The sequence below is a fragment of the Gregarina niphandrodes genome (genome assembly GCF_000223845.1).
Source record: "Gregarina niphandrodes unplaced genomic scaffold scaffold00018, whole genome shotgun sequence".
NCBI lineage: Eukaryota > Apicomplexa > Conoidasida > Eugregarinorida > Gregarinidae > Gregarina > Gregarina niphandrodes.
The window spans coordinates 7,091-34,730 of record NW_011645787.1 but is presented as its reverse complement, the minus strand read 5'-3'; the positions used below and the strand labels follow the sequence as shown (position 1 = coordinate 34,730).

The 27,640-nt window shown below is 46.8% G+C and overlaps 9 protein-coding genes across 9 annotated transcripts; 4 read left to right on the top strand and 5 right to left on the bottom strand.

Moving 5' to 3' along the window:
- Window positions 1-268: 268 nt before the first annotated feature.
- On the top strand, window positions 269-1,663 carry GNI_090810 (nucleotide-sugar transporter; the record flags this gene model as incomplete). The annotated part of the gene is made up of 1 exon (XM_011132539.1): window positions 269-1,663. The coding sequence occupies one exon, from the start codon at window positions 269-271 to the stop codon at window positions 1,661-1,663; it is 1,395 nt and encodes a 464-aa protein (XP_011130841.1).
- A 261-nt stretch (window positions 1,664-1,924) lies between these two features.
- On the bottom strand, window positions 1,925-6,296 carry GNI_090800 (hypothetical protein; the record flags this gene model as incomplete). Its single annotated transcript, XM_011132538.1, has 2 exons — window positions 1,925-2,047; window positions 2,196-6,296. 2 exons carry the CDS (start codon window positions 6,294-6,296, stop codon window positions 1,925-1,927), a joined length of 4,224 nt encoding a protein of 1,407 aa, XP_011130840.1.
- A 2-nt stretch (window positions 6,297-6,298) lies between these two features.
- On the bottom strand, window positions 6,299-7,361 carry GNI_090790 (hypothetical protein; the record flags this gene model as incomplete). The annotated part of the gene is made up of 2 exons (XM_011132537.1): window positions 6,299-7,112; window positions 7,201-7,361. The coding sequence occupies 2 exons, from the start codon at window positions 7,359-7,361 to the stop codon at window positions 6,299-6,301; spliced, it is 975 nt and encodes a 324-aa protein (XP_011130839.1).
- A 35-nt stretch (window positions 7,362-7,396) lies between these two features.
- GNI_090780 (putative transmembrane protein) lies at window positions 7,397-16,753 on the top strand (the record flags this gene model as incomplete). Its single annotated transcript, XM_011132536.1, has 1 exon — window positions 7,397-16,753. The coding sequence occupies one exon, from the start codon at window positions 7,397-7,399 to the stop codon at window positions 16,751-16,753; it is 9,357 nt and encodes a 3,118-aa protein (XP_011130838.1).
- Window positions 16,754-16,807: 54 nt separating this feature from the next.
- Window positions 16,808-20,472, bottom strand: GNI_090770 (helicase; the record flags this gene model as incomplete). The annotated part of the gene is made up of 2 exons (XM_011132535.1): window positions 16,808-19,084; window positions 19,132-20,472. 2 exons carry the CDS (start codon window positions 20,470-20,472, stop codon window positions 16,808-16,810), a joined length of 3,618 nt encoding a protein of 1,205 aa, XP_011130837.1.
- Window positions 20,473-20,483: 11 nt separating this feature from the next.
- On the top strand, window positions 20,484-21,793 carry GNI_090760 (hypothetical protein; the record flags this gene model as incomplete). Its single annotated transcript, XM_011132534.1, has 2 exons — window positions 20,484-20,722; window positions 20,773-21,793. The coding sequence occupies 2 exons, from the start codon at window positions 20,484-20,486 to the stop codon at window positions 21,791-21,793; spliced, it is 1,260 nt and encodes a 419-aa protein (XP_011130836.1).
- Window positions 21,794-21,854: 61 nt separating this feature from the next.
- Window positions 21,855-24,197, bottom strand: GNI_090750 (chitinase; the record flags this gene model as incomplete). The annotated part of the gene is made up of 1 exon (XM_011132533.1): window positions 21,855-24,197. One exon carries the CDS (start codon window positions 24,195-24,197, stop codon window positions 21,855-21,857), a length of 2,343 nt encoding a protein of 780 aa, XP_011130835.1.
- Window positions 24,198-24,297: 100 nt separating this feature from the next.
- Window positions 24,298-25,178, top strand: GNI_090740 (hypothetical protein; the record flags this gene model as incomplete). The annotated part of the gene is made up of 2 exons (XM_011132532.1): window positions 24,298-24,379; window positions 24,592-25,178. 2 exons carry the CDS (start codon window positions 24,298-24,300, stop codon window positions 25,176-25,178), a joined length of 669 nt encoding a protein of 222 aa, XP_011130834.1.
- Window positions 25,179-25,330: 152 nt separating this feature from the next.
- On the bottom strand, window positions 25,331-27,424 carry GNI_090730 (hypothetical protein; the record flags this gene model as incomplete). The annotated part of the gene is made up of 1 exon (XM_011132531.1): window positions 25,331-27,424. The coding sequence occupies one exon, from the start codon at window positions 27,422-27,424 to the stop codon at window positions 25,331-25,333; it is 2,094 nt and encodes a 697-aa protein (XP_011130833.1).
- Window positions 27,425-27,640: the final 216 nt, after the last annotated feature.

Sequence of the window (27,640 nt, the reverse complement as noted above, 5' to 3'; positions counted from 1 at the left end):
CACTACGCACCGTAACCTATCACTACGCACCGTGACCTATCACTACGCACCGTAACCTATCACTACGCACCGTAACCTATCACTAGTGCCGTTTACCGGTGCCGTTTACCGGGTGACAAAATAGGAGGTGCATGGTTTGCTGATGCGGGTACGATACGGTACAGTGGACGTGGTTGCTCCGCGATTGAGTTCGTGTTTGGAGGAGGAAGTTCGTGGGTACCAGCGTCGTCGTTCGGACATTGGAGTGGATCGTAGGGGACTAAATATCATGAGTGGTTTAACGGATGTGGAGCAGATGGCGGCTCGTCAAGTGTATGTACCGGTATCGTTTGAGCGTCGTGAGTTGGCACGGAGGACTTTGTTGAATAATGATGTGGTTAAAAACCTCAGCCGGAAGGAATTGAAGGAGCATCAACCGTTTGTGGACATGCTACTGTTCGTCGTAACAGTGGTGGTGATGGGTGTATCGTCTATTGCCGACCAGTTGGCCGTGATGGGTTCGGGAAGTGTTAAGAGCATTGAATACATACCGAGAATGCCCTATGTATTGCAGTACTTTCTCTCCACCTTAGTGGCGTGTGTTGCAACTGGTTTCTTTATAGACCCAAGACGTATTAAGGAGATCTTCTCGCTTCAGGGCGTCGTTGATTGTCTACCGAGTTTGCTAGCTGTGGCGGCATCAGATGTGATTAATCTCCGGATGCAAGTCCAGGTGGACCCTGGCTTATGGAAGGTCATGTCTCAGACCAAACTTTTGTTCACAGTTCTCTTTGCCAAACTCTTTCTTGGTCAAACCGTGACCGTGACGCAGTGGTGTTCATTGACTGGTATTAGTCTGACCATTCTTGCTTTCTCTTCACGAGGCTTGCAGGAGATCAACATCCCTTCCTACTATGCCCTTGTGGTCGTATACCTTGTCATGATAGCGAATGTGGCGGGTGGTAGTCATTGCGAGTTTAAGATGAAACAACGAAATGCACCCTTCTTCATTGCCCTTGGCCAGAACCGATTCACGGGGCTACTAATCAGTGCTACAGTCGTGCCCTTTGAGATCACCTACGCTGGTCAATGGTCGATCTTCCCCTTCGGCAACTTCCACTCCGGTGTCTGGACCATGCTATGTTTCGACTTACTAAAATGCTGGCTGGTTATCGCCGTTGTCAAACGTCTCAACTCCATATTCAAGACTCTCGCCGTCTCACTCGCCATACTTGTTACGTACACCATCTCACCTCTCGTACTACCCAACGCACCATTCTCTATCATACAACTTTGTATGATCTGCGCCATGGCTACTCTTATACTCGCTTACGCATCCGCTAGAGTGGACGCTGAACAATTATTTGAAAAGGAAGTTCTCTATGCTAAACCAGGAAATGAGCCCCAAGACACGGCAAGCACTCAACCACCCACTCCACACAACAGTCGATCACCCAACAGACGATCACCCAACAGACGATCACCCAGTGGCAGAAACGTCTCCACTCGCTCACCATCTCGACACCGACATACTAGTCACTCACCATCGAGTAATGTTCAACAACGTGATACTCGAAACCAAACACAAGGTCGACGATCAAGCGACCACTCATCTTATGATCAACAATCCACCGACCGCTCCGGATCAAATACAGAAGACGAGGAATACTTGGCGCAACCCTAGAGGAATACTTGGCGCAACCCTAGAGGAATACTTGCGCAACCTAGGGACGTGCAGCCCTGAAGAGGGAACCGCAACTCTAGGGGGAGGCGTAACTCTAGGCGCCCTAAAGGGAGGCGCCTTCCTCACAGTCACCTTCTAAAGAAAGAAAAAATGACCCATGGCCATAAATGTTCATGGCCGTGTGTGCACACATACGTTGTTCATAACGCACGTTTGCTCGGGTTGTCCCAAATAAGACGCTGAATTCCTCGCATGAACAATTTACTGACAGATGTTTTGAAGTTTCTCCCTCGCAATTTTCACGGCTCCTGTTGTCCTGGCTTGGAAGGAAACCAAGTTTTCAAAGCTCTCCTGGTCCGCCAGTTCATCCAACACTCTCAGTATCTACGACAAAGTTGCATTTAAAGTACTTCCGTGGAGGTAAAAGTACTTCCGTGGAGGTAAAAGTACTTCCGTGGAGGTAAAAGTGTGTCGTAGGTAATAAGCACACGGTAGGTTAAGGACAACGCAAGGGGTGTGTGTGTGTGCATACCGCTTTGCCAAGGTCCGGGGAGTGTATGACGTTCTCATCAGCTAGTACCCAACGTAGCAAGATGTCGTTAGCGGTTTGGGCGTCGTCTGTGTCTTCGAGTAGAGGGAAGATTGTGTTGAGTAGTGTGACAAGTCCTTGTGTGTTGAAGAGGGAGAGATTGCCTGTATGGAATAGGACGGGCATTTGTGTGAATATGCGTAGTGTGGCGCAGCCAAGACAGTCTAGTATGACTCTACGGCAGTCGAGTGCGGCAAGTGGATGGTTGATGAGAGTGGTGAAGACATTGTTAATGGTTGGCAGATGAGTCTTGAAATCGTCTGCAGAAAGGCATTCGGCCATTACACCTATACAGTAGCAGCTTGCTTGGATGCGCATGACCTCACCTTGATAATGGTCCAGAAATTCTTGGACAAATTCATGGTCGTTGGCTGGGTCGGAAGTGGCCGTATATTGCGTCTTTAGTACCGCCAGAGAACGCATCATTAACGTCACGTCATCCGCCTCACCGGAGCGATTCGGGACGGGCATCTTGCACGCCAAATCCGCCGCAATAATCGGATCCAATTCCTCCGGTCGAGCTAAAGCCAGGCACAATTGCAGAAATTGTAGACCATTTGTATCTTTATATCCCTGCTCGTACATGTTGCCAAACACCACCAAGGCCGCAGTACGGGCCACAGGATGCACTTCAGGTAATGTCATGAACACTGCAAACGTCTTGCTCAACCAAGTATTAAAAGGCTTCGTTAACGCCAACCCGAAGCCTTTAAACAGGCGAGTCAACACCTGCATTACTGAGTCAGCCAACACCGCAAAACGTTCCTCGTTTGTCCTGGCAGCACACGAATGACGCGCCAGAATACGGTCTAAACATTCGCAAATTCTTTCCAACAAGAACTGCAATTTATCCGACTCCGTTTCCGGGTTTCCGGCCACCCCTGACCCGGCCATTGCTGACCCGGCCACCCCTGACCCGGTGACCACTGACCCGGCCACCGCTGACCCGGCCACCGCTGATATTGCAGCCGTCTCAGATCCAGTCGCCATTGAGCCTGGTGGTGCAACCGGGCTTGTAGCCGAATCGGAAGGAATGATGTGACGACCTCCACTGAGGTGATACAAATTTCGAATCGGGTCGCAACAATCGGCGAACTCATAGAGAAGAGTACTTGTGTCATCTGCCACAGCCATGGACTCTTTATTGAATAGAGCAATCATAACATTCATTATACTTTGCCAAAGGCTGATAAGTTGTTTGGATAAAGGGTAGTCAAACAACCTTGTTGAACTAACATCCTGACCCACCACAAGTTCACATAGACGTGTATCTAAGACACCCATAGCTGCGTTGAACATTTGGACGGCACCCTTTCTGATACTTGGAAAGGCCGAATTCAAAAGAGTCTCACCAACCATATTCAATACTTCTGTCAATTGTTCGGGATTCAAGACCAGATAATAATAGTCAAACGCCACTTCTAGCAGAGATAAACAAGCCACATGCTGTTCCACAATATTTTTGTTAACACAAATGATCTGAGCTCGACCGTTGTTATCCACACGTATTTTTGTTGCATCATCATCTTCGATCCAGTCTGGAATGTTTTTTTCGAACGCATCAGCAGTAGAGGGTAAGCCAGATGGCAAGCTAGAAGTAGTGACACCGAGTTCATTGGGTCGTGTTATCACCACTGGAGATTCTTCCAAAAGACGTGAACGTATAATCGACAGCATCTGTTGAATTTCTGTCCTTACCTCCGCCGGATTGAGGCTAGATAAACATCGTACGAAGATTTGGAACAAGGTAGTCTGGAAGGAGGGGCTGGCAACCCCGGTACGGATGTCGTTCAGTTCTGGAGGTGGCTTCAGATTTTGTAACTCAATACTAAGATGTACTAATCTTTTAGCGTCTTCAACAACTCGACTTGAATCAACTCGACTTGAATCAACTCGACTTGAATCAACTCGACTTGAATCAACTCGACTTGAATCAACTCGACTTGAGTCACCACACTTTGCCACGTGGCACTCGATCAATCGACTGGCAAGATCCAAGGCCCCTTCTGAGAGAGCTGCGGCCATGGGTAGTGACTTGATGTTATCGATAACACTCATACAGTTTTTCATCAAGATATCATAAACCTGTTCCACCTTCGATCCGACTGTGGGGAGCAATTGTGAGGTCAAAGCATATTCAGCCTCTCGCAATACAATCTCAACCTGCAATGTTGCGGGAGTCAATTGTAGAGGCTGTAATGATCCCAATACTCGGCAACTGTTTAAAGCAACAGTGTCCGCTGACCGTTGAATTAAGGGCAATAATAAGGTCTCAAATGATAGGGATGCTACAGTTTCAAAGTCTCTGTTTTGAACACGATTACATAGCTCTGCCACTTGATGTAAACTCATCAATATTTTCACTTTAATTCTGGGTACAAATTCTTTCATTAAGCTTTCACACATTAGTTGAAATAACTTTACAGCTTTGTCCTCTTCCGCTAGAATTTCACCGAACGAATCAAAGACCTCTTGGATGAAGCATAAAGCCGACCAACGAAATCTCGCACACAAAAATTCCTGCTTAATAGGTCGTACTTGACCAGTAGGTGGACCAGGAAAGGTATCTACTAAGGCTCGTTCAAAAGCCTGGAAAGGTTTCGACAGACTTTCTCGACTGAGGATGCCTTGAGACTGATCTGTGTTGCTAACCAACAATCCGATCACTAGTAACGCTGCTCCTTGGTGTTCAATTGCCGCGTTACGAGCCAAGTATGGATCACAGAAACTTGCAATATATGTTTTCTTCAAACGACCATCCTCGATATTACTTAAAAGGCGATCCCATTCTTCGTAGGCCAGCATGTCCATGTCACAATTAGCATCCAACAGACAGCTCTCCACATCCCCTCGCTGAATTGCCCATTCTTGCATCGCCAGTTCGTGCGGCTGCGTCGCACAAGTGTGTGCACACGTGTGTGCACACGTGTGTGCACACGTGTGTAGAGAACAAGGACTCGACGACAAGCACATAAACATGAACCTCAACAAACGCTCATGCACGGCTGCAAGTCGCGGGTCAATTACCGTTCCTGTGTGGTTAAAGATTCCTATGCAAGCAACCGCTGCTAGGTGTAACAGTCCAACAACTAAATCGTTGGGGGCCTCTGGATTTATGAACAAGGTATCATTCACCTCCGTAACCGTAACCCGAATGCTTTCCAAACACTCCAAAATCTCTACAGAGACAAACAAAGGGGAATAAGCATAGTCACATGCAGCAGTAAGCTGCGACATCATCTCTCCAGCAATAGACCATGCTCCATTATTAATGGTGCTCTGTAGCCTCTGTAACATGTAGAAGAAAAGAGGTTTCACTATCTCGCAAATATCTGGTGGTACTTTGCCTCCGTCATTCAAGACTGAGCTATCTACCTTAACTCCACAAATGGTTTGTCGTTGGCAAGCTTTGAGAATAGCATTGATGGTAACCGATAAATGATTCTGAAGATCCTGTTTGCTGTGAAGATTCTTGTCGGAGAGATTATTGTCGAAGAGATTCTTGTCGGAGAGATTATTATCGGAGAGATTATTATCCGTCGAAGTGGTATAGTGTATAACTTTGAGTATGTATTCAACGTATGTTCGAACATCCTGTGAAGTTTCTTCACAAAGTGACTTGACTAGAGTTAAGCACAGTTCAGGGTGCACAATTGGGCCTTGAAATAGTAATTGGATGGTTTTACGAAGCTGTTGCCATTTATGACCATACTCTCCAGTAATCAAAGAGGCTGCTAACGTGGCAATTCGCCACGTGAGGATAGCGTTATTACCCTCGTCAACGAGAGAGCGACAAACTACCGGCTCGATAGAGTTGTGCAATGGTACCGCCATGGCCGGGTCCCAGCTGGCCAGTCGCGGCCGCAAGAGGACGAGTGCAGCCTCGCGATGAGCCTCACTTTCACCACTGTTAAAAGCAATGCCACCCAACGCTTCGATGGCTAAGCAGGCGTCGCTCTGATTTAGCATCGAGGTCGCCGCAGAGACTTCCTGCGTGCTCGCGTTACCCTTTGTCAATACGTCACAAGCCTGCTGAAGGTTCATGTTTAGAAAAGGCCTTGGGATAAAAGACCCAACTTCTCCCTATTAATTCGCGGGGAAAAGACTGTTTCATAAACCGGCTTATACCCCACCAAACCCGGACGAACACCACCACTCGCTAACATCACGTGTCTCAAATATGAAGCATACAACTTATCAACATAATCTTCAACACGCTGATAATAAATCCAGCGCTCGCGCGTTTGTATTACCGCCCGCGATAAGTCATAATAGCAAATCGTGCTATCTCCACCCTCCCCGGATGTTTCGGGAAATTCATCTCCGCGCGCGTGTTTGTCGCGCGCGTGTTTGTCGCGCGCGTGTTTGTCGCACGCGTGTTTGTCGCGCATTTGATGGTCCCGAATTTGTTCTTCGCACGAAGGATAATGTAACGAGCAAATAGTTGTCTCAGTTTCGTGTAATAACATTTCCACCACTCGGTTAAAATGAATTCGACCAAATACAACCTTCGCAATCAGGTTGTTTCCGTAACGAAGCTCGGGCAATAATTTCACCATTTTATTCAGAGGCCAATCCAATTCCCATTTATTCCCTAGCCGTTCAGCCGCTTTCCTTGACGGCTCCTTTGATGCCTTCTCCAAATTTGTAATCTTCGGCCACAACAGTTGATCTAAAACCGCTGATCCGGGATAACAATTTGTACGACATATTTTGACTGTCCTTTCATGCCACAGAAGTCCCAATGGTCCCCTAAACTCTTTGCGAGCAGCTGCCAAGTCTTCAGGTTTCAATAGAGGTATTTTTTTGTTTATTTTCGCTTCATGCTCACAGATGTATCTTTCTAATAGTTTATTGCGACTACAACGAGGGAGGGTGATGAGAGGAGGGGAACTAGCATGAGTGTGTGTTGAATATCAATGGTGGTGAATATCAGTGGCGGTGTTACACGTGTGATTCTGTAAATATAGAGAGTATATGGTGGAAGGGCCAATCTTTTTGGTAGGTATGATGAAGGATGAGTTGTCTGTATGATCTACACAAGCTAGCTAAAACTACGACCTCATTATACCTAAGTCTTTGGCATAAAGAGAGTAGTACACACTCCATAATATGTTTGTTCACGATGTTGGTTTTATTAAATAATGACTGTATGGACATTAGCGGAAGATATAGATTCTTATGTGTATGAAGAAGTTGAGGGAGTAACAACATCCAAGGCTATATTGAAGTTACCAAGGAAGGTGTTATTTGCCAATTTGCTTGTATTCATTTTAAGTCTTATGATCGGGTTTTATTTGGTTCATCGTTTTATTGCATTTGAAGAAGTACCATTAGATTACAATGATGATCTGGAATTGGATTTACGAAATTGTAGAGTTAAATTTGAGTATCATCCAGAGCTAGGAAAACTTTACCTTAATAAATACCCAGCTAGAGTTAAACTACGTAGCTGGCTTGCCTTCAAAGCTTCTTCTGGACTTCTACCTCCTCGTAGAAAGTGGATACAAATCTTCGACAAGTCAACGGATGATACACCGATAGACTCTACGAATGTAACGATCGGTGAAAATGAATTGATTATAGAACATGTGTCCGACGTACAATCTGGGGAAATGAAGTTAACCAACGGTCAAGGAATGGGCAATAACACAAGGGGGTCTAGTCGAAGCAATGACACAAGGGGGTTCAGTCGAAGCGGGTCTAGTGAGCTGACGCATAGTGGAGAGTCGGAAGGGAAGTGGTTAAAAGACAGTACCCGTTTGGTAAAATTGGTTCTGCCATTGTGGTCGTATTCTCAGTTTTTGAGTAGTGATGTTGTCGTCACAGTATACGATCGTGACCATTTCAGTTTTGGTAATTTAAGGATCAAATTTCGACCTGATGAAACGCCAATGGAAATAGATAGTCATGATGTAGTATTACGGGCAAGATCGGAGATTCTTATGAAGGGTTATCACGCACAAATCATTGCACCGAATTTAGTGAGTCCTGAAATAAAGTTGAGTGTTACGCATGGGTTTATTGACTTGAATATTGATGCAGAAGATAATAGTAGTTTATCTATTGAATCGTCATCCGCGCCGGTTTTCATTACTACCAGTAATCGAGTGGAATGTACTATGACCCCTGAGTTAGCACGCAATGCATTGCTGCGTACCGTAGGAGGTTATATTGACTTGGAGGAAACACCGGAGAAAACATTAACTGCGAAACTAGGAAGCACACACGGTAACACGAACAGATTAAAATTAAACATTGTATCCAATTATTGCTCAGTATACATAACTACCACCAGTACGATTGAAGGCGCTGCAATAATTGATAATGCGGTGGATAACTGTGGTTCAGATATGTGTCCGTATGTCGGCAATGCTTTAAACTACGATCCTGATACGATAGGAACAGGTTCTAATAGAGCAGACCAAGCAGACTCTGACCAGATGTTGATGGGTACATGGGCCGGAAGTAATCAGATGGAAGCAAAATATAACTCATTGGGTGAGGAAATGTTTGAATCATTTTTGAAGAAGATTTCGGATGATTCTGCACCTGATAATATTATCTTGGATATAACGGTAGATCGTGATGGATATGGTGAACAGGATCATTGGTACTTTGTTTCACAACCTACTTATTTATTGAAAAATTGGTGGCATTTATTATCCAGTGGCGGCACATCAAGTCCACGAGCTTTGACTGCGAATGTGCATATCACGGGACTATATTGCACCAGACAGGATATTGCTACTAATAATGAAGCTTATCCCAACATTGAAGAGCGTAATATACCCATCCCGCAAACTATTGTAACGAATACCGCGGAGACAGCCCAAGGACAGTGGTTGAATTACGGAGGTTTTATTGATGATACAGGACCTACAACTTTGTGCAAACGACGTATTTGGGTCCGGGAGTACTCTAAATTCAATCGCATGTTACGCAAACACGGGATCGATAACCTCAAATTATTATTGGACATGCATTCGAAAACTGAAAATATTACTAACGGTACTAATGGGTACGGTACTAATGGGTATGGTACTAATGGGTATGGTACTAATGGGTATGGTACTAATGGGTATGGTACTAATGGGTATGGTACTAATGATGCTCGCGATTTACTACTGAGATCCAGTAAGGGTTGGTTTACTCAAGTTGTTCAGTTAACTGAATTTTCGAATTTGCGTGAAAATGTTATAACTCAAGCAATTGATCACACGTCTACTAGATCTTTCCGGGCGTGCTGCTTACTTAATCTAATTGTATCGTTAGTGTTAGGATACTACATAGTTAAATGGTTTGATACAAAATGCCGTGAATCAATGATGCATAATGATATGAATGATAAACGGTTAAACATTGAGGACAGTATCCGATTGCAGCTGTGTAATGAGTTGCCGGGAATCAACATAAAGTGCGTAAGGTATGAATCAGATGAATGTCCTGCGGTACGGATTTTATGGAGTGAACATATTGAATCCAAATCATATTTTGTTATTGTTCGATGCGTTGATAATAATCCAAATGATCGCGTAAAACTTATCAGCCATGGACAAGACCTATATGAGACAGACATACCCATATGGATCGAATCACAACCAGAGCTACTGTATACCAAGGGAGGCATAGCACGAAATGAGCTTTTAATCCCTCTAAAATATCCATCAGCATACGCCGAAAAACATTTCCAGATTAGAAGCTCACAAAGATGGTATATCAACCCTCAGAAATCATACAGAATTATTCTAATATGGGAAACACCTTCAATTTCTAGTAACTGGTCTAATACATTCATGCTCAATGAATCATGGAAATATAATAATATACCTGTCAAATCATTCTCAAGAATGTTGTCTTCCAAGGACCCAAATTCATTATCTTTGTTCCTACATCATTTTACTGAAATAAAGCCTTCAATTAATAATACGGAATTCGTCTTCAAAAACTTTCAACTCGTTGATTATTGCCCTAAAAGTATGGGGAGAAACACGTGTGTGCGACACGTGTGTGCGACACGTGTGCGCGCACTAAAATTTATTATTGCAGACCGCGAGAATGAAGGAGACCTTTCAAGTCTAACGAGTGAAATGATGACATGTGAAATATATTTTGGTGTGGATAATTTATATGCAAAGACAATCGCGAAATACGAGCCAAATATCCCCTGTTGGAAATCATTTAATTTCGATCATAAGGATGAATCTAGCAAGGTTAGCAATTACGGTAGGCAACATGACGTTTTGAGCCGTATGTTGTCACTAAACAGAACATCTAGTGGAAATGTTGTCAAGCTGTCGCCTGCCGATCAAAATCTTATAGTATCAGTGGAATTGCATAGTAAAGTTGGAGGTCGCCAGATTGCTCGTGGATCTTTTGATTTGACGACTTTAGCACCTAAAATTACTCATTTAGGTTCTTGGGCGATTGTTGATATAGAGCTTACGAGTAATGGCATACAACAAGGCTATCTCAGATGTCAGCATGATATATCGTATTTTCAACAATATCTCGTTTATCCGGAACTCCGTTATGGGCCTCCAAAGGCTTCGGATTCCATTACTACCCGGTCTCCTATGACAGCTCGATCCCATAATGATATGGGTTCGTACTACGTACCCCCTCGACAAGGTTATATACAAAGTCAAAGAGCGGAGTTTTTATGTGACATGTTTTATTTTATACATGATTTCCCTGGTCAAAATATCTTTGAAGGATCACTTATTTCATTAGATCTTGTCCTACCACGGTCGTCGGAATCATTTGTTACTGATGAAAGTTTGACGGTATACGTTGTTGAAGTTTTCTTGAGAGACAAGAGAGGTTTTCAGCCAACTAGTTTTGTACTGGACAAATGTACTGAATATAACTTTACAGTGAGAGATGGCTATCGGTCAGATGGCTATCGGTCAGATGGACTCCGCTATCGGTCAGATGGCTATCGGTCAGATGGGTATCGGTCAGATGGAGTCCGGAAACCTGGCGGTGAATTTAAAGCGGAAAAGGCTGGTCAGAGTGCGGCGGAAACATCGAGCGGTCAACAAGTTGATCTCATGACAGTGTCATGGTCAGTAAGGTATCCGTGGGAAACGAGGTCCACAATGAGATTATCAGAAAAAGCTCGTCATGAAGCAGCTATTAATCATGGGTCAGCTACAGATGGGTCAGCTACAGATGGGTCAGCTACAGATGGGTCAGCTACAGATGGAGAAAAGAGTAGTATGTCGCCTGATGGATTTATGCGTTATGTATGCTTCCAAGCCGTGTTAGGATCACCGAATTATGATCCTGATTATGTTGTAGCTACATCGAACGCGTTTGCAATTCATAAGATTATAACACTCCAATATTTGGAATTTGCTTATGCTTCCTTTTGTCGTACGTGTGAGCTAGAGATGAAGTCTATAGGTCCAGAAACATTGCACGTATATGGTATATCAACAGAGACCCGAAAAGTACGTATTTGTCGAGGAGTTCGTAAGAAGTTACCGTTTGAATTATTTTCAGAGGAGAATAAAGGGAAGGAGAATAAAGGCAAGGAGAATAAAGGCAAGGAGAATAATATAAGGAAAGGGAGTACATATGGGAATACAAATAATTTAGGTGGGAATACAGGTAGAGCTTGGACGGATGAAGTGCATGAGTATACGGGTTTAGGAAATGATGAGGGAGGAGAGATTCAGAATGGCAGATGGGAAGATGGTCGATGGAGGAATGAGACGAAGTATAAGAGGGGTCATATCATTGTGAGACATGGTCATGATGGTCATGGTCATGATGATGGTCATGATGATGGTCATGGTGATGATTCGTTGTATGTGAAGTGTTATGGGCATTATGTTGTATATCCTAGATCTATAACGGTTTCAATCAAAGGTCATAAAAGTATCGTAAAATCAGAATGGGAATGGATACCTGTTGTACCTTATCTGATATTGAAATTAGATCCATCATTATGGATTACATCACCATTAATTAATTTAAGTTTAAGATGTGGTTTAGGAATGGTTTATTCATATCTTTATTCGAGTCGTGAATCATTAGCTTTGACGTTATATAATGCAGAAACTGAGAAATCAATAATGGTGGATATTGAAGAAGTATGGTATATGTTACCTTATAATAATTCTTATTTTTGGAGGTATCAATTCATTGGTATTGTAATACAAAGTATAAGAATTGCTTTCAATGAATGGTTTAATTTAGTTACTGATATATGTATGTCATGTTGTGTTATTTACTTAGGATGCTGGATAGAATCAGTTCCTTTAAGTCAATATCTATTCCCAGATGCTCGATTACATCATTTACCAATTTATATACAATTACCATGGCTATTAACAATCATAACTCAAATACTTGATTTAATACATGACTCACCATCTAACTTCACCATTGGTCCTGCATGGAGATCATTATGGAATTGCTGTAGAATATCCAGACTAACCAGACTTGGTATTCTAGTCGTCGTTACTTGCGGCTTCATATTCTGGCTTCTTGCTAGCATACTATGCTGGACAGATAATAATTTCCCTTTACTAGTCGTCATTGGGGCATCTGGATTCTTAACCTACTCCATTAATGCTTCATTTAATGAGTCACGAATAATTGTCGAAACATTTACCCGACAACATCTTAACGATTTACTGCTAGTTGCTCTACAAAATTGGTTTGACAAACACACATTCGGCTTAGATAAACACACGTTCGGCTTAGATAAACACACATTCGGCTTAGATAAACACACCTTCGGCTTAGATAAACACACATTCGGCTTAGATAAACATGCTCTGGGATTAGACATCCTCACTAATAAGTACAGTAATACTTCTACAAAAGTCAGCCAGGAAAGCCCTCCTTCCCACTCTGATTTTATACATGATGAAGCGGTTTTGGCACTTACAGAAATACCGCCTCATCAAAATCTAACTCCCTGGGAGCAGTCGTTTGTGGTTACTAGAGCGCAGCTACGGAAAAGAATTGTGCTCGGTGGAAAAATTGTAAGCTGGACCTGCTGCCTCTGGTTCAGCGCTGATGATGACCCGATGATTGTTCGATCGGTAAGTAAAACCATATTCAAAGTCTCAGGAGGCTTTCTGGATACACTCCCCTTCATGGGCAGGCTATTAGCCGCCCAGGATGTTAATACCAAGATCACTATAAATGAAATTGTTCAAATTCTTGAACAAGGAAACATCAAGGAAGCTTTAATCGACAGCGCCACTATTACTGTTAAACATAAAAGATTCCGTGCCATTCCCATTACAGCACCGTCCGCAACGAAGAGATATAAAGCAGCAATCGTATGCTTGCCATTGTTTCCTCCTTCAGATAAATTAACATTCAGTGAAAGGATCAGTATGATATTCTGCTTGTTTGATGACAAACAGCTCGGACGATGGGGACCTGATGAATTTCAACGGTGGTGCACTGAGCTAAAGAAGCCAATGCTCCAACATGGTGGTTGGCCGAGTGTTCGAAAACGTTTGCACACACTTTATGGGATGAAAATTCACCCCGCTTTGGGTCTGACAGTGCATGATCTAGAGATGTATTATGCTTCTGTGAAATCTCTCGATTTTGACTACACTATATTGTTCAATGGGACATCTGGAAACACTTCTCTGACGCCGGTAATGGATGATGCTGGCAATGCAGATGGTACTGACAACAAAAGCGCACAAGAAGAGAGCGACCAGGAGGACCGGATTGAGAGATTTGTAGGCGGCAATTGGCTAGGTGGCGGAACTGATCGCGTGAAGACCATAGATTTGGTGGCTTCGAGGCTGCAGGTCATGTATAATCATATCACTACCCGCAAGCGGCGCACTGTGCTGGAGGAGCTGGCGGCGAAGAGTGACAGTCTGATATATGAATTACGGGATATTCAGGGCGACATGCTGGTGCCTGTATTGGGTAAACTCCGAGGTCGAGAGAAAGCTCAGACTCAGACTTACCGCTTTGTTGCCGATTGCTATGCAGGCATGTTGGTGGATGCAGGTAACCTGGCCGGGCAACTGGTGAAGGTATCATCTGCGATCGATGTTCAAGCATCTCTAAGTGAATTTTTCGACGTGGTCTGGCCTGAGACATGTATCCGCATTGCAGAAGGTATTCTGACGGCTACAAACAGATCTGTGTTATCGGCGGATAATGTAGTGGAGAATAGTCGGCGTGCCCATGTTCTTGATCCGCATGTCATTTTAAAAGTTTACGACGGTTTAAGGCCTCGGTTAGAGCATGAATTTAATCTCGAATGCAAAAATCTCCAACCCACATCCTCTTCTTATAAGAGGAAACGTGTGTGCGCACTATGTAGAGCGTTCGTTCTCACGCACCTGATAGATGAAGAAGAGTGCATCGGATTTGAGGAAGTACCAGACATTGATTCCAGCGCCATCTTTGATGATGACCGACTGACTCCGGATTGCCTGGATTATTACGAGCCAATGAACCCTGAGTTGTATGATTTCTTTACTGAGTATATCAATGATCAGATTACAGGTTATGCTGCAATTCATGATGCTCTCCTGGCGATCTTGTCGTCATGTCTCTGGAAGGAAGTGTATCTCTTCTACCTGAAGCTTATTGGTTTAGATCCTAAGACGAGTCATATTTATCCGTTGGTTAGAAAGCAGCTATCTGTCGAAGGGCTAAGGGGTAGGCGTCGCCGTCCAAGTGTAGGTTCCAGTGTTTTGGCTGGACAGGGTGTTGGAGGTAGAGCTACATCGATAGATATGGTGGGTGGTAGTATGAAGTATGCTTTGAATAAGCATGCTTTGGATAGGTATGTCTTAAACTATGATGCAGCAGTCGACGTCTTTCGGGAGTGTAGTGGCAATGGTTGTTTCCTTACGGTCAAGTTAATCAATGAGGTGGTGCATAAAATTATTGATAATTCGATCCCGACGTTGGCAGTGTATAGTTGTCTGGAATCGGTAGGTTTGGATATTTCGATACCATTTGCAAGCAACCAGAGCTTATTGGAAGTGATTGATGATGTGGTGTTCAAAAGAAGTGCTCGTGATTCAACCGACTTGTACCGTTTAGATGTAATGATGCCACTCAAGAACGTGTTCGATACGGGTATGGATATCACGAACGCTGCGCAAGTTAATTTAGAACCAGGTTTTGTGGAATTTCTTCAGTCTGTGTGTAAAGAAGGCTATATTACTCGAAGCGAATTATTGTCGGCTTGTCGTTACATATTGGAGAACATAGTTTCAGTTGAGCAAGAGAAGGCTGTGCGTCTATTTCGTGGTGTTCAGACAGCGCCAGGATTCCGTGTTGCTTGTGTGACGTTTGATATGTTACATAAAGCACTGAAGGATATTGGCTATACTCATTCACGATTACAATCTGAAATTTATTGGTTGGCAGCATGTCGCCAGATTTCATTAAATGATCGTATCGAGTATATGTTGCCATCATCATGTTTCACGGAATTATTGATGCATGCGACAATGCAGATTACGTTGCCGAATGGTGTACCTTGGAATTGGACTAAGAGGACTTTGATGGCGGAGACAGCCATCGGTGTTATGTCCTATAATGTGTTTCGGAGAATGGTTACCGATATTGGTCTTGAATTTGACGGAGAGTCACAACTGGTATTATGGAAAGGTCTTCCAAAATCATACCTCGACATCGGGCACTATCTTGGTAGTGTCATCGGACATCGGCGGGCGTCGAACCGGCGACCTCCCGGTGTCCAGTTGGTCACGCCACCAGATATACCTATCGAACATCAGTTCGTGAGCATCCCATGGTTTTATTCCGAGTTCCCGCGCGTCGTTATGCGCGGTACTTGGCCACGCGCCATCCGTCATCTCGCACAACAAACACTGGATCGCATCCAAGCGACAAAAGAACGTGTGCGCGTAGACCGAGCCGTAGTGGACAATGCTATCCGGAATTCCACGAACGTTTTCGACCAACTTGGCCTCATCAAATACGAGAAAGTACCAGAGATTCTTAGCAACATCTACGCTAAAGGTATGACCGAGATCGAATTGTTCGAATGCTTGAAAGACATGAATCTCACCATTCCAACCGCTCTCGTGCGCAAAATGTTTGCCTCTATGGACGTCAATAATGACCGCACACTCGATATGGGTGAAGTACTCGGTGGATTCGAAATGCTCTTCGTCAGCCTCATACCTGACCTCCTCTCTGCCGCGGTCGGAGTCACACCGCAGAATAACATTCTTTCTATCGTCCGCGCTATCGGGATGCTCCTTATCTTCTTCGTCTTCATCGCTCTCTCCGCCTCCTCCTTCGGTGTCGCCGGACTTGACTCTAACTCCAACGCCATGCAAAGCATCCTCGCAGTCGCCGGAGCCATCACTCTACAAGCCAGCAACGCCCGAGATCCCGAAGACGTCAAACGACTAACAATGGAACGCATGCGACTCATTATGGGTCCCCGGTTCGAATCCATGCTCGACCAGGCTCGCAGATTACGGCTTAACTGGCAACCAACTGGTAGCGAAGCACGCTAACCCCACCCCGACTTGGCGGTCGACGGGTCGCCCCGACTTGACGGGTCAGGGTACTTATGGTCCTAGAGGTCCGGCGGTACGAATGGAGTAAAGGTTGGGCGCAAGTTCTGCTAGCCATTCAGGTTCGATGGCCGTGACAGTTTGCATGTATTCGCGTGTGGTGAAAATGACTTCGTGGTAGACGACATAATCAGGCACGATCCCACTTGCGATAAGACTGCTGCTGGGGTGTAGGTGACAGGGGAAGGAGGTCTGTAAATTGACGTATTCGCCTAGACCCTTGACCTTGGCGGCATGGTGTAGGTACCCGGAGGCGATGGCCTGGCGGATATAGGCGGAATCGTGGGTTTTGCTTTCCAGAGGTATTTTCTGGCTCATCAAAATATCCATAATCTGTTCGCGGACACTTCGCACTTTAAGCAATGCCTTTTGGTGCAGGAAATGTTTCGCCGTCCATGCAGGTGAACATCGATGGTTATGCCACTGTTGCCAGACATTTAGTAGTGTGAGATGATCTGACTCTGGTACGCAGAATTTTTCATGGGCACTATCCGCTTCCTCTTGACGATCTTTTGGTCGGAAAAACACGGTGGGTACAGAGAGCATAGCAACTATGTTAACCACTTCCTGTACACAACCAAGACGATCTGCGGTCAGGAGCATACGTGCAAGTGACGGGTCAACAGGAAGGTGGGCCATCTTGCGACCAAGACTTGTAAGTTCTCCCTGATCGTTGAGCGCGCCAAGAAGCCAGAGTTGTACCTGTGCCTGTTGAACCGTTTCGAGGGAGGGTGGGTCAACGAAAGGGAAGTCGGCGATTTGTTTGACGTTGAGAGACTTGAGTAGTAGGACTACATGCGCGAGATTGGTGCGCTGGATTTCGGGGATTTGTGCGGCAAACATCTCCGTATAAAAGGCATTCTCAGTATAGAGTCGGAAGCAGATGCCCGGTGCAGTACGGCCAGCACGACCAGCACGCTGGTTGGCATTAGCGCGACTGATAGGGGTTAGTTGTAGCGCGTCCATGCCAATTTGGGGCGAGAAGACTTTCAGTTTGCAATATCCGGCATCTACGACGAAGCGTACACCATCTAATGTAAGAGAGGTTTCAGCAATGTTTGTGGCCACAATGACTTTACGATAAAGTGTCCGTTGGAACACACGGGCCTGCAAGTCGGCTGGTAGTGTGCTATAAATGGGTAGAATGGCCAGAGGTTCCAGATCTTTTAGTGACACAGCGCGTTCAGCAAGTAGTGTGCAAACACATTCTATATCATCTTGACCAGTCATGAAGACCAGTACATCACTTGGATCATCTGGGTCAAAGGAATATTGCGTGTGTATTTTAAGACACTGATGTACTGTTTGTTCCACGTAGTCAAGAGGTACCGATCGTAGGTATTCCATCTTTACAGGAAACGTGCGTCCAGGTATAGTGAAAACTGGTGCGTGTCCAAAGAACTTAATAAAAGTATCTGCATTCATCGTCGCTGATGTTATCACCACACGAAAGTCAGATCTCCGACATATTAACTCTTTCAATAATCCGAATAACACATCACTCGCTAATGATCGTTCATGAGCCTCATCCATGATTATAACACTATACTTCTCTAACTCCGGATCAGATAACACTTCCCTCAATAAGAACGCATCTGTCATGTACTTAATCCGGGTCACCTCACTTGTACAATCCTCGAAACGAATAGAGTAACCAACCTCTCTCCCCAACACACATCCTTGCTCATCCGCCACACGCTTCGCCACCGACACAGCCGCCACACGACGCGGTTGCGTGCAACCAATCATTGAGTATCGGTACTTGCCCGATCTTATACTCCTCATACTCGACCCGAAACTTGAACCCCATCCTCCCGGACCTGGATTTAATCCCAATCCGGGACCAAGATTAGAACCACGTCCGGCACCAGGATTCGATCCGGGATCCTTTCCGGGATTCGATCCAGGATTCGATCCGGGATTCGATCCGGGATTCGATCCGGGATTCGATCCGGGATCCTTTCCGTTGTCACTCGCGTCACTCGCGTCACTGGCGTCACTCACGTCACTCGCGTCTCCACCGCTTGTATGCACTCGCGGAACCACCTGATCCTCAGCCAACAACCGACCACCGAACCCTGCCTCCAGCAACAATTGCGTCAACTGAGTCGTCTTACCCGAACCCGTCTCACCAACAATTATGGATACCTGATTTTCGCGTATCACAGACAACATCGCCTCCTTGCAAGACGTCACGGGCAGTCGCGACCGGGCTGCCTCCATGTCTGCTCGACTTTGACGGGTGGACGACGCCAACAAACTGCGACCCAACTACAAAACATCTCGTGTGTGCACACATAACATATTATGTTTCTTACGTTGGAGATAGGTTCCGATTTTTCTATTTCCTCAATGGCTTTGAGGTCGTCTTCAGCAACGGTGTCTTTGACACCAATAACCTTGCCCATGGCAGTGCCGGCAAGTTGCCAGAACTTATCTTGGGCTCTGGACTGTTCTGCTTCTTCCTTCATTTTCTTGAGGCAAGGCGAGCCATGTTTGGCCACTTTCGCCATGTCACTATTTGGGTCAACTGTAGTACTGATATCCTTGTGTTGTAGTAATCCCACGGTGCCAGAGAGACCGGATAGGAAAGGTGGGTCGATGTGTTTAACATGAATGATATTCCTGACCATTTGGTAGTCATCAACCAAGTTGGTCTGTCCCGCCTCGACCACTAAACCTACGCTAGCCAGCCGGTTCAATTCCCATGACGTATCCTGTTGGACCTGCTGTTTCAAATGGTGACGTCGATAACCCGCCATCCGCTGCCTCTGGCGCGCACTCGTACCACCCCCGTAAACACTCTGCTCCGGCTCGTTGTACCATGCCCTCTCTGCGTCCCGATATGTTTTCTCTTCGATCTCGCGCGCCAGTTCACTCAAAAACACTTCAGTCGATGGTTCGCTATCACCGCCACTGGGCTTGCTGAGGCCGCCGCTGGGTTCGCTACGACCGCCGCTCGGTTCGCTACGACTGCCGCTCGGTTCGTTACCACCGCCGGTATTCGAACCCAGGTCCGTGTCTTCGTTTGCGGATTTGCGTGCAACGGATTTACGTGACGAGCTTACCACGTTGCCCTCCACGAACACCAACCCGCGCAAAACCGCCTCTTGTAATCGCGGCACGATATGCCCCTCCTCCATCTGCTCACGCTGGCGCTTACTACTGGCCACCGTGCGCCACGTGCTGCTACTGACTTGCGAACGGCTGTCACTCTCGCCGGTCGGAAAGCTTCTGAAGGCACTTCGGGAAACGGGGACATGGGAAGCGACGCCTCGTGAAACGGGGCCTTGGAGGTCAATATCTTCCGGGTCCTTCCGTTCTCTTCGTGCTGGACCCCCCCGCAATTTATACTCGTCGCTCGACGTGGCTTCCCACGACCGCTCAACGTCTGCACGATCGCCACGGCCGCCTCTGTCATCACCTGTGTCATCACGGTTCTCTGTTCTATATGGTACGCTGGAGGGTGCTCGATACGGTCTTCGTCGGTCTGGTCTCCAACCTTCTACCCCATCATATCGCCCGACGTGTTGCTCATTGATTCGCGGTCTTCTTATATATTCCGCGCTTTCGCCACGACTACCTCGACGGTCCAAGGTCTCCTCCCGATAATGGTCGCCACCTGGAGCGGTCCTGTCCCGCCGCCATTCTTGGCGCATTTTAATATTTAATGGTCGAATGCAGTAGTGCTGAAATGACTGCCGTTCAAATGGACATGGCGAACCTCAGAGAACTGGAATTGAGTTGTATTCAATGGACAGATTCATATCCAGATGCAGAGTGGGCGTCAGTGTATTTGAAACGGAAGGGTGAATATTGTTTGTATGACTGCCCGTGTATACCCAATCGACCGGACCTACCGAGCAACATAAATGCTCATATATTACTGCGGGATACCGATATAGTTAGGTAAAAGTGTGTGCACACACTTTTAAGTTTGTTGCGCACTCTTTATGCAGATTTCGTGTTGAACTATTTGACACCGACAACAATGAGATAGGGAACCTTGAGACACTGGACTATGAAGTTTCAGAAATCAGATGCTCGGCACTGTTGGCTTTGGAGGGTGATGGAAGATTATTCGGATGGCTGAAATGTAGCTTAATGAATGTTGAAGATTTAATTCAATGGAATGAGCCAGAAGTTTATGAAATTTGGCCAATACTTAAACAGTCAGTTAGGCACCACGGTGAATCTGGCGAGGAAACAGGATGTTCAATATTAGGTTGTGACAATGTTGGAGGGAATGACGAAGAGGGTACGAGCCGGGCGGAGGGTTCAGCCACGGATCTTCCACCCATCCGTGCCTTCTATTACCAGCCAGCTTGTCACAACAACTTTCTAGCGGGAATTCGATCTAATTTGTGGATCATTCTCGACGCAGTTATGCTGCCTTCTTCCGTATTACAAGGTGGTCAACGAGACGGTCAACGAGACGGTCAACGAGACGGTCAGCGACTCGATGAAATGGGAAGACAGGAAAGTCCAAGAAGGCCTATAAACGATGCATCACCCGACGCACAATCAGGTAGTCCGCCGGTTCACGCCGAAAATCTGCGGGTTCACGGCGAAAATCCGGCAGGAAATGTAGAGCAGGGGGCCGTTGAGATGCGAAGATTGTTATTTAGTGAGACGGTCATCGGCACGAATGTACTAGTGCACCTGAGTATGGGTTGTGGCTCTGCAATGCTTGGACCCTACGTTGACGTTGGTAGATGGGGCACTAATCGGATTGACCTTGGTGACATGGTTTCATTAAACTCCGAACAGGCCCGGTACCTGAGGATGGTCTTCTTGTCGCCGTCATGCGAACCGGTGGCTTACTCCTGCGTCGACTTGATGACTTTCCTAACAACCGGTGCAAATGTTTACCACGGAACGTGCGCTGTGAGATTCCCTCCCTCCCGGCCGGCTGGCATTCACCCCTATAATTCCCCACCGGCCGGTCGTTGTCATTCCCTCTTATGGTTGCATAATTAGATGCGGGAGATAAGTTCGAATAGGGTGGTATGCTCTGTGGATTACCGGGTGTATAAAAGGGCTACCAGACCGTATCGCCATTGGTAAGTATTTCTTTGCCTTGATAGATGGTGTGTGAGCGGTAATAGAAGTCAACGCAGCGTGCGTAGTCGCCAGGTGTTACGACTGTGAATGGGCTTTGTTCGTTACCTTGTTTGCAGCTGCCAAAGTTGCTCCAGTCTTTATTCCAATAGAACTGGACTGCGGCTGGTGAGTTGCTTGGGAATCCTGTGGAGCCTGAGCACTCATTGGGTTCGCCTGCCGGGATGGTTAGGCCGAAGAGTTTGCTAAAGGCCTGGTAGGCTTTAATACGGTTTGCTGCTTGTGCTGATTCCCCGCGACATTCATAGCCTCCATTTATGATCTCGATTGTGGCCCCAAAGCCGGGAGCAAGGCCGGCGGCTCGGTCGACATCACTACCGGTCCAAGTACCATCAAGTGCCCAGGTCATGGGAGGTTTAGGGGGTTGAGGAGTGACTGCGAACCAGATACCCGAGGCGAAATTGAGCCAAGTATCAGCCACCTGTCGGGGCTCGTTCAGTAATGTGGAAACATCGTTGAACATGGCTCTGGAGAAGAGTCCATAGTTGTAGTTCCACGATAATTGTTTGGAGCCTCGGCCGTAATACGTCACGGCATCTGAGCAAGGGAAGAAAATACTCCAAGGTTGGTTGCTCTGGGGATCGCAGGCTTCATAGGTACTTTCCGTCACACTTTCCGGGTCGCCTCCACCATTTTGGAAAGCAGCCTCACGGACCCAATAAAGGCCCTGAAGGTACGTCGGAACGGCTTCTCCAGGTTTGAAATAGGCTGCAGCACCAGGGTTTTTATGAACACCGTCATTCAGTTCGTTTTGATCAATTGTCCAGGCAGGAGCATTCGCACCAGTTTCCTGGGCGTAATGTGCAAAGGAGGCAGCTACTAGCTTCTTGCATATGGTATCCGAATCGCGACCATCATCATACGTCTTACAATAATCGGGGAATGCACCTACTGCCTTTAGATAATTTTCGTAGCTGTAAGCTTGGTGACGGAAGGGGAACATTTGGTCCCACGTTTCGGGAGTAACGAAGGTTTCCACTCTCTTGACATTCTCGGGATTCGAACCACTGCCAGGTGTTATCGCTTCTATCTGCGTCCGGGGCAACACTCTGGCCGCATCTCGTAACGCTTTAATATTTGCGTCGCTCTCCAACTTAGCTTCTACTGCCTCAGTCTCCTGTCGACTAGGCAGTCGTGGTGTCCACGCATCGAAGAAGGTCCTAGGCACATTAGCGTCAGCCTGCGCCGTCATATCCGCCAGAGTCAACACCGCCGGAGCTGTACCAGTGCACTCACCTGCCGCCTGCCAAACCGCCGACTGTCCAGGTACATCCGAAGTACCCGCCCACTGACTAGCCTTATACACCTTGTTGCCAACACCTGCGTACGATCCGGCGGAATATTCACCCCCGCTATAACTCCAAACACACTCCCCCGAAGGACCCGTTGGACCCGATATCGGCGTCGCCGCCGCGTCCGACGGAAACTCAATCGCGAACCCACTCGCCGAACCGTCTCCACTGCTCGCCGTCGTAGCCGTGGTAGCCTTAGTAGTCGCTTTAGTAGTCGCCGTAGTCGCTTTGGTAGTCGCCGTAGTCGCTTTGGTAGTCGCCGTAGTCGCTTTGGTAGTTCCCGTAGTCGCCTTGGTAGTTCCCGTAGTCGCTTTGGTAGTTCCCGTAGTCGCCTTGGTAGTCGTCGTGGTGAAGGAGTTGCCCGAGTCGCAGGCGTACGGACACGTCGTGGCGCCTACGTCGTATGCGCAGGTCGTAGCCACTTCGCATGCGTCAGTCGGCCCGGGGACCGGAGGGGCCGTGGTCGCGGACGTTGAGCTCGTGGTCTGGGTTGTGGCCTTGGACGTGGTCTGGGTCGTGGCCTTGGACGTGGTCTGGGTTGTGGCCTTGGACGTGGTCTGGGTCGTGGCCTTGGACGTGGTCTGGGTCGTGGCCTTGGACGTGGTCTGGGTCGTCGCCTTGGACGTCGTTGGCGGGGTCGTGGTCGCCGAGGACGTGGTCGGGCCGGGGGTAGTTCCGGTGTCACCACCCTTGGAGGCGCCGGCACAGGCGACCTCCATTTTCTCGAGACAGGAGAGTAACACACTCAGGTCGGACGTCACCTCTACGCCACAGAAGGCGGCTCCGTAGTTCGAGCCCCAGGTGGTACAAGCCGTGCCACAGTAGTCACGGTACGTTTCAGACACGGGGGCCGTTTTTATCGCGGCTTGGCAATCGCTCACCACGTCCGCGGTTCCGACCGCGGACGTTGCGGCTGCAAATATCCCGAACGATTTCCACATGCACGCTCCTACATGCACATGCTCTCCCATTAAATCCGATGTTCTCCTAGCTAATGAAGGGGTGGGGTCCACATTCTCATATCCGGGAACCTTCGCACAGGCCTGTCGGAAGCTTCCTTTTTTCTGCTTGATGAAAGAAAGCGCCTTTGCGGCCGACTACCTTGCCTGTTTAACCAACTTAGCCCTTTACTACTCCCGCGCATATTCTCCCGGTACGCCACCCTGCTAAGGTACGCCGCCCTACCACGTACGCCGCCCTACCACGTGCGCCGCCCTACCACGTGCGCCGGCCCTGCCACATACGCCCCATTAATACGGTGGACCCGTTCCGTTCCGTTCCGTTGAACGGTTGGTGCGGCGAACGGGTTGGTGCGGCGATCGGTGCTGCGATGTGTTCCGTAACTGCCGTTGTTTCCTTTTGTAGATTTCTTTGTGGAGGTGCGGTTTGCCGGAGAGTCCGTTTGGCAGACGCAGTTGCCTTCGTTGCAATGGTACATTGAAAGTGTGCTGGTACTTGTGGATATCCGGTACGTTGCCGAGTTCCGAATAACTCTAACCCCTCGTCAAAAAGACGATGAATGCACAGTGGTGGTGGTGCGTTTGGCGAAGTACCCCGATGCGGAGCTGGCGGATGAAGCTTTCGACCATTTGAGACGGTCCGTTTACGCTCTGAAGGTATACTTGGCTCTCGCCCTGCAACACAGTTCTGTAGACAGCTGGTACCCCCAACTGACCCTCGTTCCAGAAACGCCCGAGTGGTACTTAGGACGCCTGAAAAACGCGTGGGTGCCCCTCCTCGATTGTTCTATGGAGGAAGGTGCGACGCGATCCGAAACAGTACTCCTTACCACCGACCCGAGAAAAACGGCCCACAGAAAAATTAATCGAGAAACGATCGAGACACTAAAAACCACAGTACCCGGCCTCGGAAATATAACACTGTCCAACCAGGTGGTGCTCAAAACTTCATCAAGGATATTGGCGGTGATTGAAGTGCCAGTGACTGATTGAAGTGCCACTGATTGATTGAAGTGCCAGTGACTGATTGAAGTGCCAGTGACTGATTGAAGTGCCAGTGACTGATTGAAGTGCCTTCATAAAGGGTCATTGTTACAGCCATTCGGTCACACCCATTCGGTCAAGGGAGTTAAAAAGTGCGGTTGCTATGCACGTTTCCTGTTTCGGAGGTGTGCTGGTCGTTGGTCATATCCCATTTGGAAGCTGTAGAAAAGTTCCAATATACCTTTTGAGAAGCAAGGACGAAGTTGATCCGGTCTGAGTTGGCCGTTATTCTGGTGATAAAGAGCTTGCATGTCGGGGTGGTTAAGTGACGCCATGGCAATGGCTTCTTTGATAAGGGGATTGCGTTCGAGAGCATCATCTATATTGTCGTCATCGCGTTCGTCTTCGACATCCATGTTCTGGCATAAATCCATATTTTGTTCTCTGAGTGCATTGTGATCGTTGAGAAGTTTTACCAGCTCGCCAACTCTGGTAAGTAGACGTTGAGCGAAGAGTTCATTTATGGCCAATAGTCCAAACACATCTTTTTCTTGAGTAGCGTTCTGGTTAAGTTTGATATGGCACAAAGGTCCGGTAAAGGCTCTGGTATTTCTGCTTGTAGAGATCTCATCTGTGCGCTTATACCAGTCTTGGAAGGCAGGTAGATGGACACTGTCTCCTATATGGAATGCGATATGACGTCCTGGTACTTTCTCCGCAAGGGAGCTACGTTTACCATTTCTGCGTGGACGAAGTAACTTAGGACCATACGCGCTCCATTCAATGAGTGAACTCTGTGGCTTGCCACCTAGTGTAACGATCTCAGAAGGACCATTGCAGAGCCATTTCATACACCACCAACCTGAAGGGTCAGTATCGAATCTTATCATACTGTCTATTGCGCATGCAATTGACCTATAGTATATCGACTGCTCCTCCTCCATAGGGGGTAGCTCTACCGTCGCTGTAGTTGGTTCCCGCTCCAAAATTGAAGGCACCAACTTTGTTTCGAACCAATCATGAATAATCCTAATAGTTTCCAAATCAACCTTGAATTCAAACTGTTCGTAATCAACACTAGAAGCATCCTGTTTACCAGACAACCATTTGGCTGGGAGGAATTTACGTGATTTGATAGGACTTTTCCATGTCTCCAAAAACTGTTGCTTGAGTGATATCAACTTATCATGCACCTTAGTCAGTACTCGTACTTTGCCCTTGTCAAAGATTTGCTGCTTTACTTGAATTAGAACCTGATCCAGGTGTTTTCGAACAGCTTTGATATACTCCTTTTCCTTTTTGTTCTTTCCATTGAGACCTTTATACTTGGCAAAATCACCCATTCGCTGACCATTCATGTTATACTGTTGATTCAAGTTAGTATAAGAGAGCATAGGAAAGGCTTGGACGTATAGATGGTGCCATCTAACGGAGAAGGCTGAATAATAAATATCAGTGGTGCAATATTCATCAACTGCGTGTTCTGAATCCTTCAGCGCTTCCGGGTGTCGAATCCAATCCATAAGTTTCGTGGGGCCTGAGAGGTAGGTATTATAGGCGTCCTGTTGGTCCAAGTCACCTTCGCGTGGAGGTGATGTTGGTGTGACCTTAACAATGGGTAAGTCTGCAATATTGAAGAGAGCACATAGTTCTGCAGATGTCGTTCTTTTGTACCAAGTATTTTTCAAATACCTTTGCCAGACATCCTCAAATGATGAACCAGTATCTTGAGCCATAAAGTCCAGCAACCGTACTGACAAACAACGATTTGTGTCAGATATAAATTCATTATTGCAGTCACTTATCACCTTCCATAATTTCTTCCCTTCTTCAGTCCAATATGACTGAAGTCGAGGATTAAGACTTCGATCCTTTAATCTTTCCTTTACATCATTCACCAAACTGGTTACTTCCCGATCCTCATCAGTCATTTCATTCAACTCCGCAACATGGGATGGCTCTAACATCACATTGTTACGGTTCAAAGGTAACTCTGATACCCACTCTACACCTTCCATACCTCCTCCGGCTAACCGTATCCGGCTCAGCTGCTGTGCCAAGTGGGACACCGCTTCATCTGCCGCTGCTACCTCCTCCCGATTTGACAATGAAGACTGCTTGGCATTGAGATTAAAACTTAGACCTCCAACGTCCATCCCGAACGGTGAACCCCCCACTGCCGCTCCGAGCATTATATATAGCTTCCATCGTCGATCATTTTCCTGTGGAGTAATTCTACCTCCAACGCTGATCATTTACAAACAAAATTAATTAAAATTAAATACCTCACTCACCCCGCCACCTCCATGCGACCTTTATACATTGTTTCGGAAGAAAAGCTCTGAAAGCCATCAAGACAAACAGCCAGTCAAAAGTCTATTACATCATCAATTAGCCTATGAGCTTTCTTACCCGTTTCATTTTTCCCATCCCCAACACAAGCAAGGTGACTGGCGGGGGGGTGGGGGGGG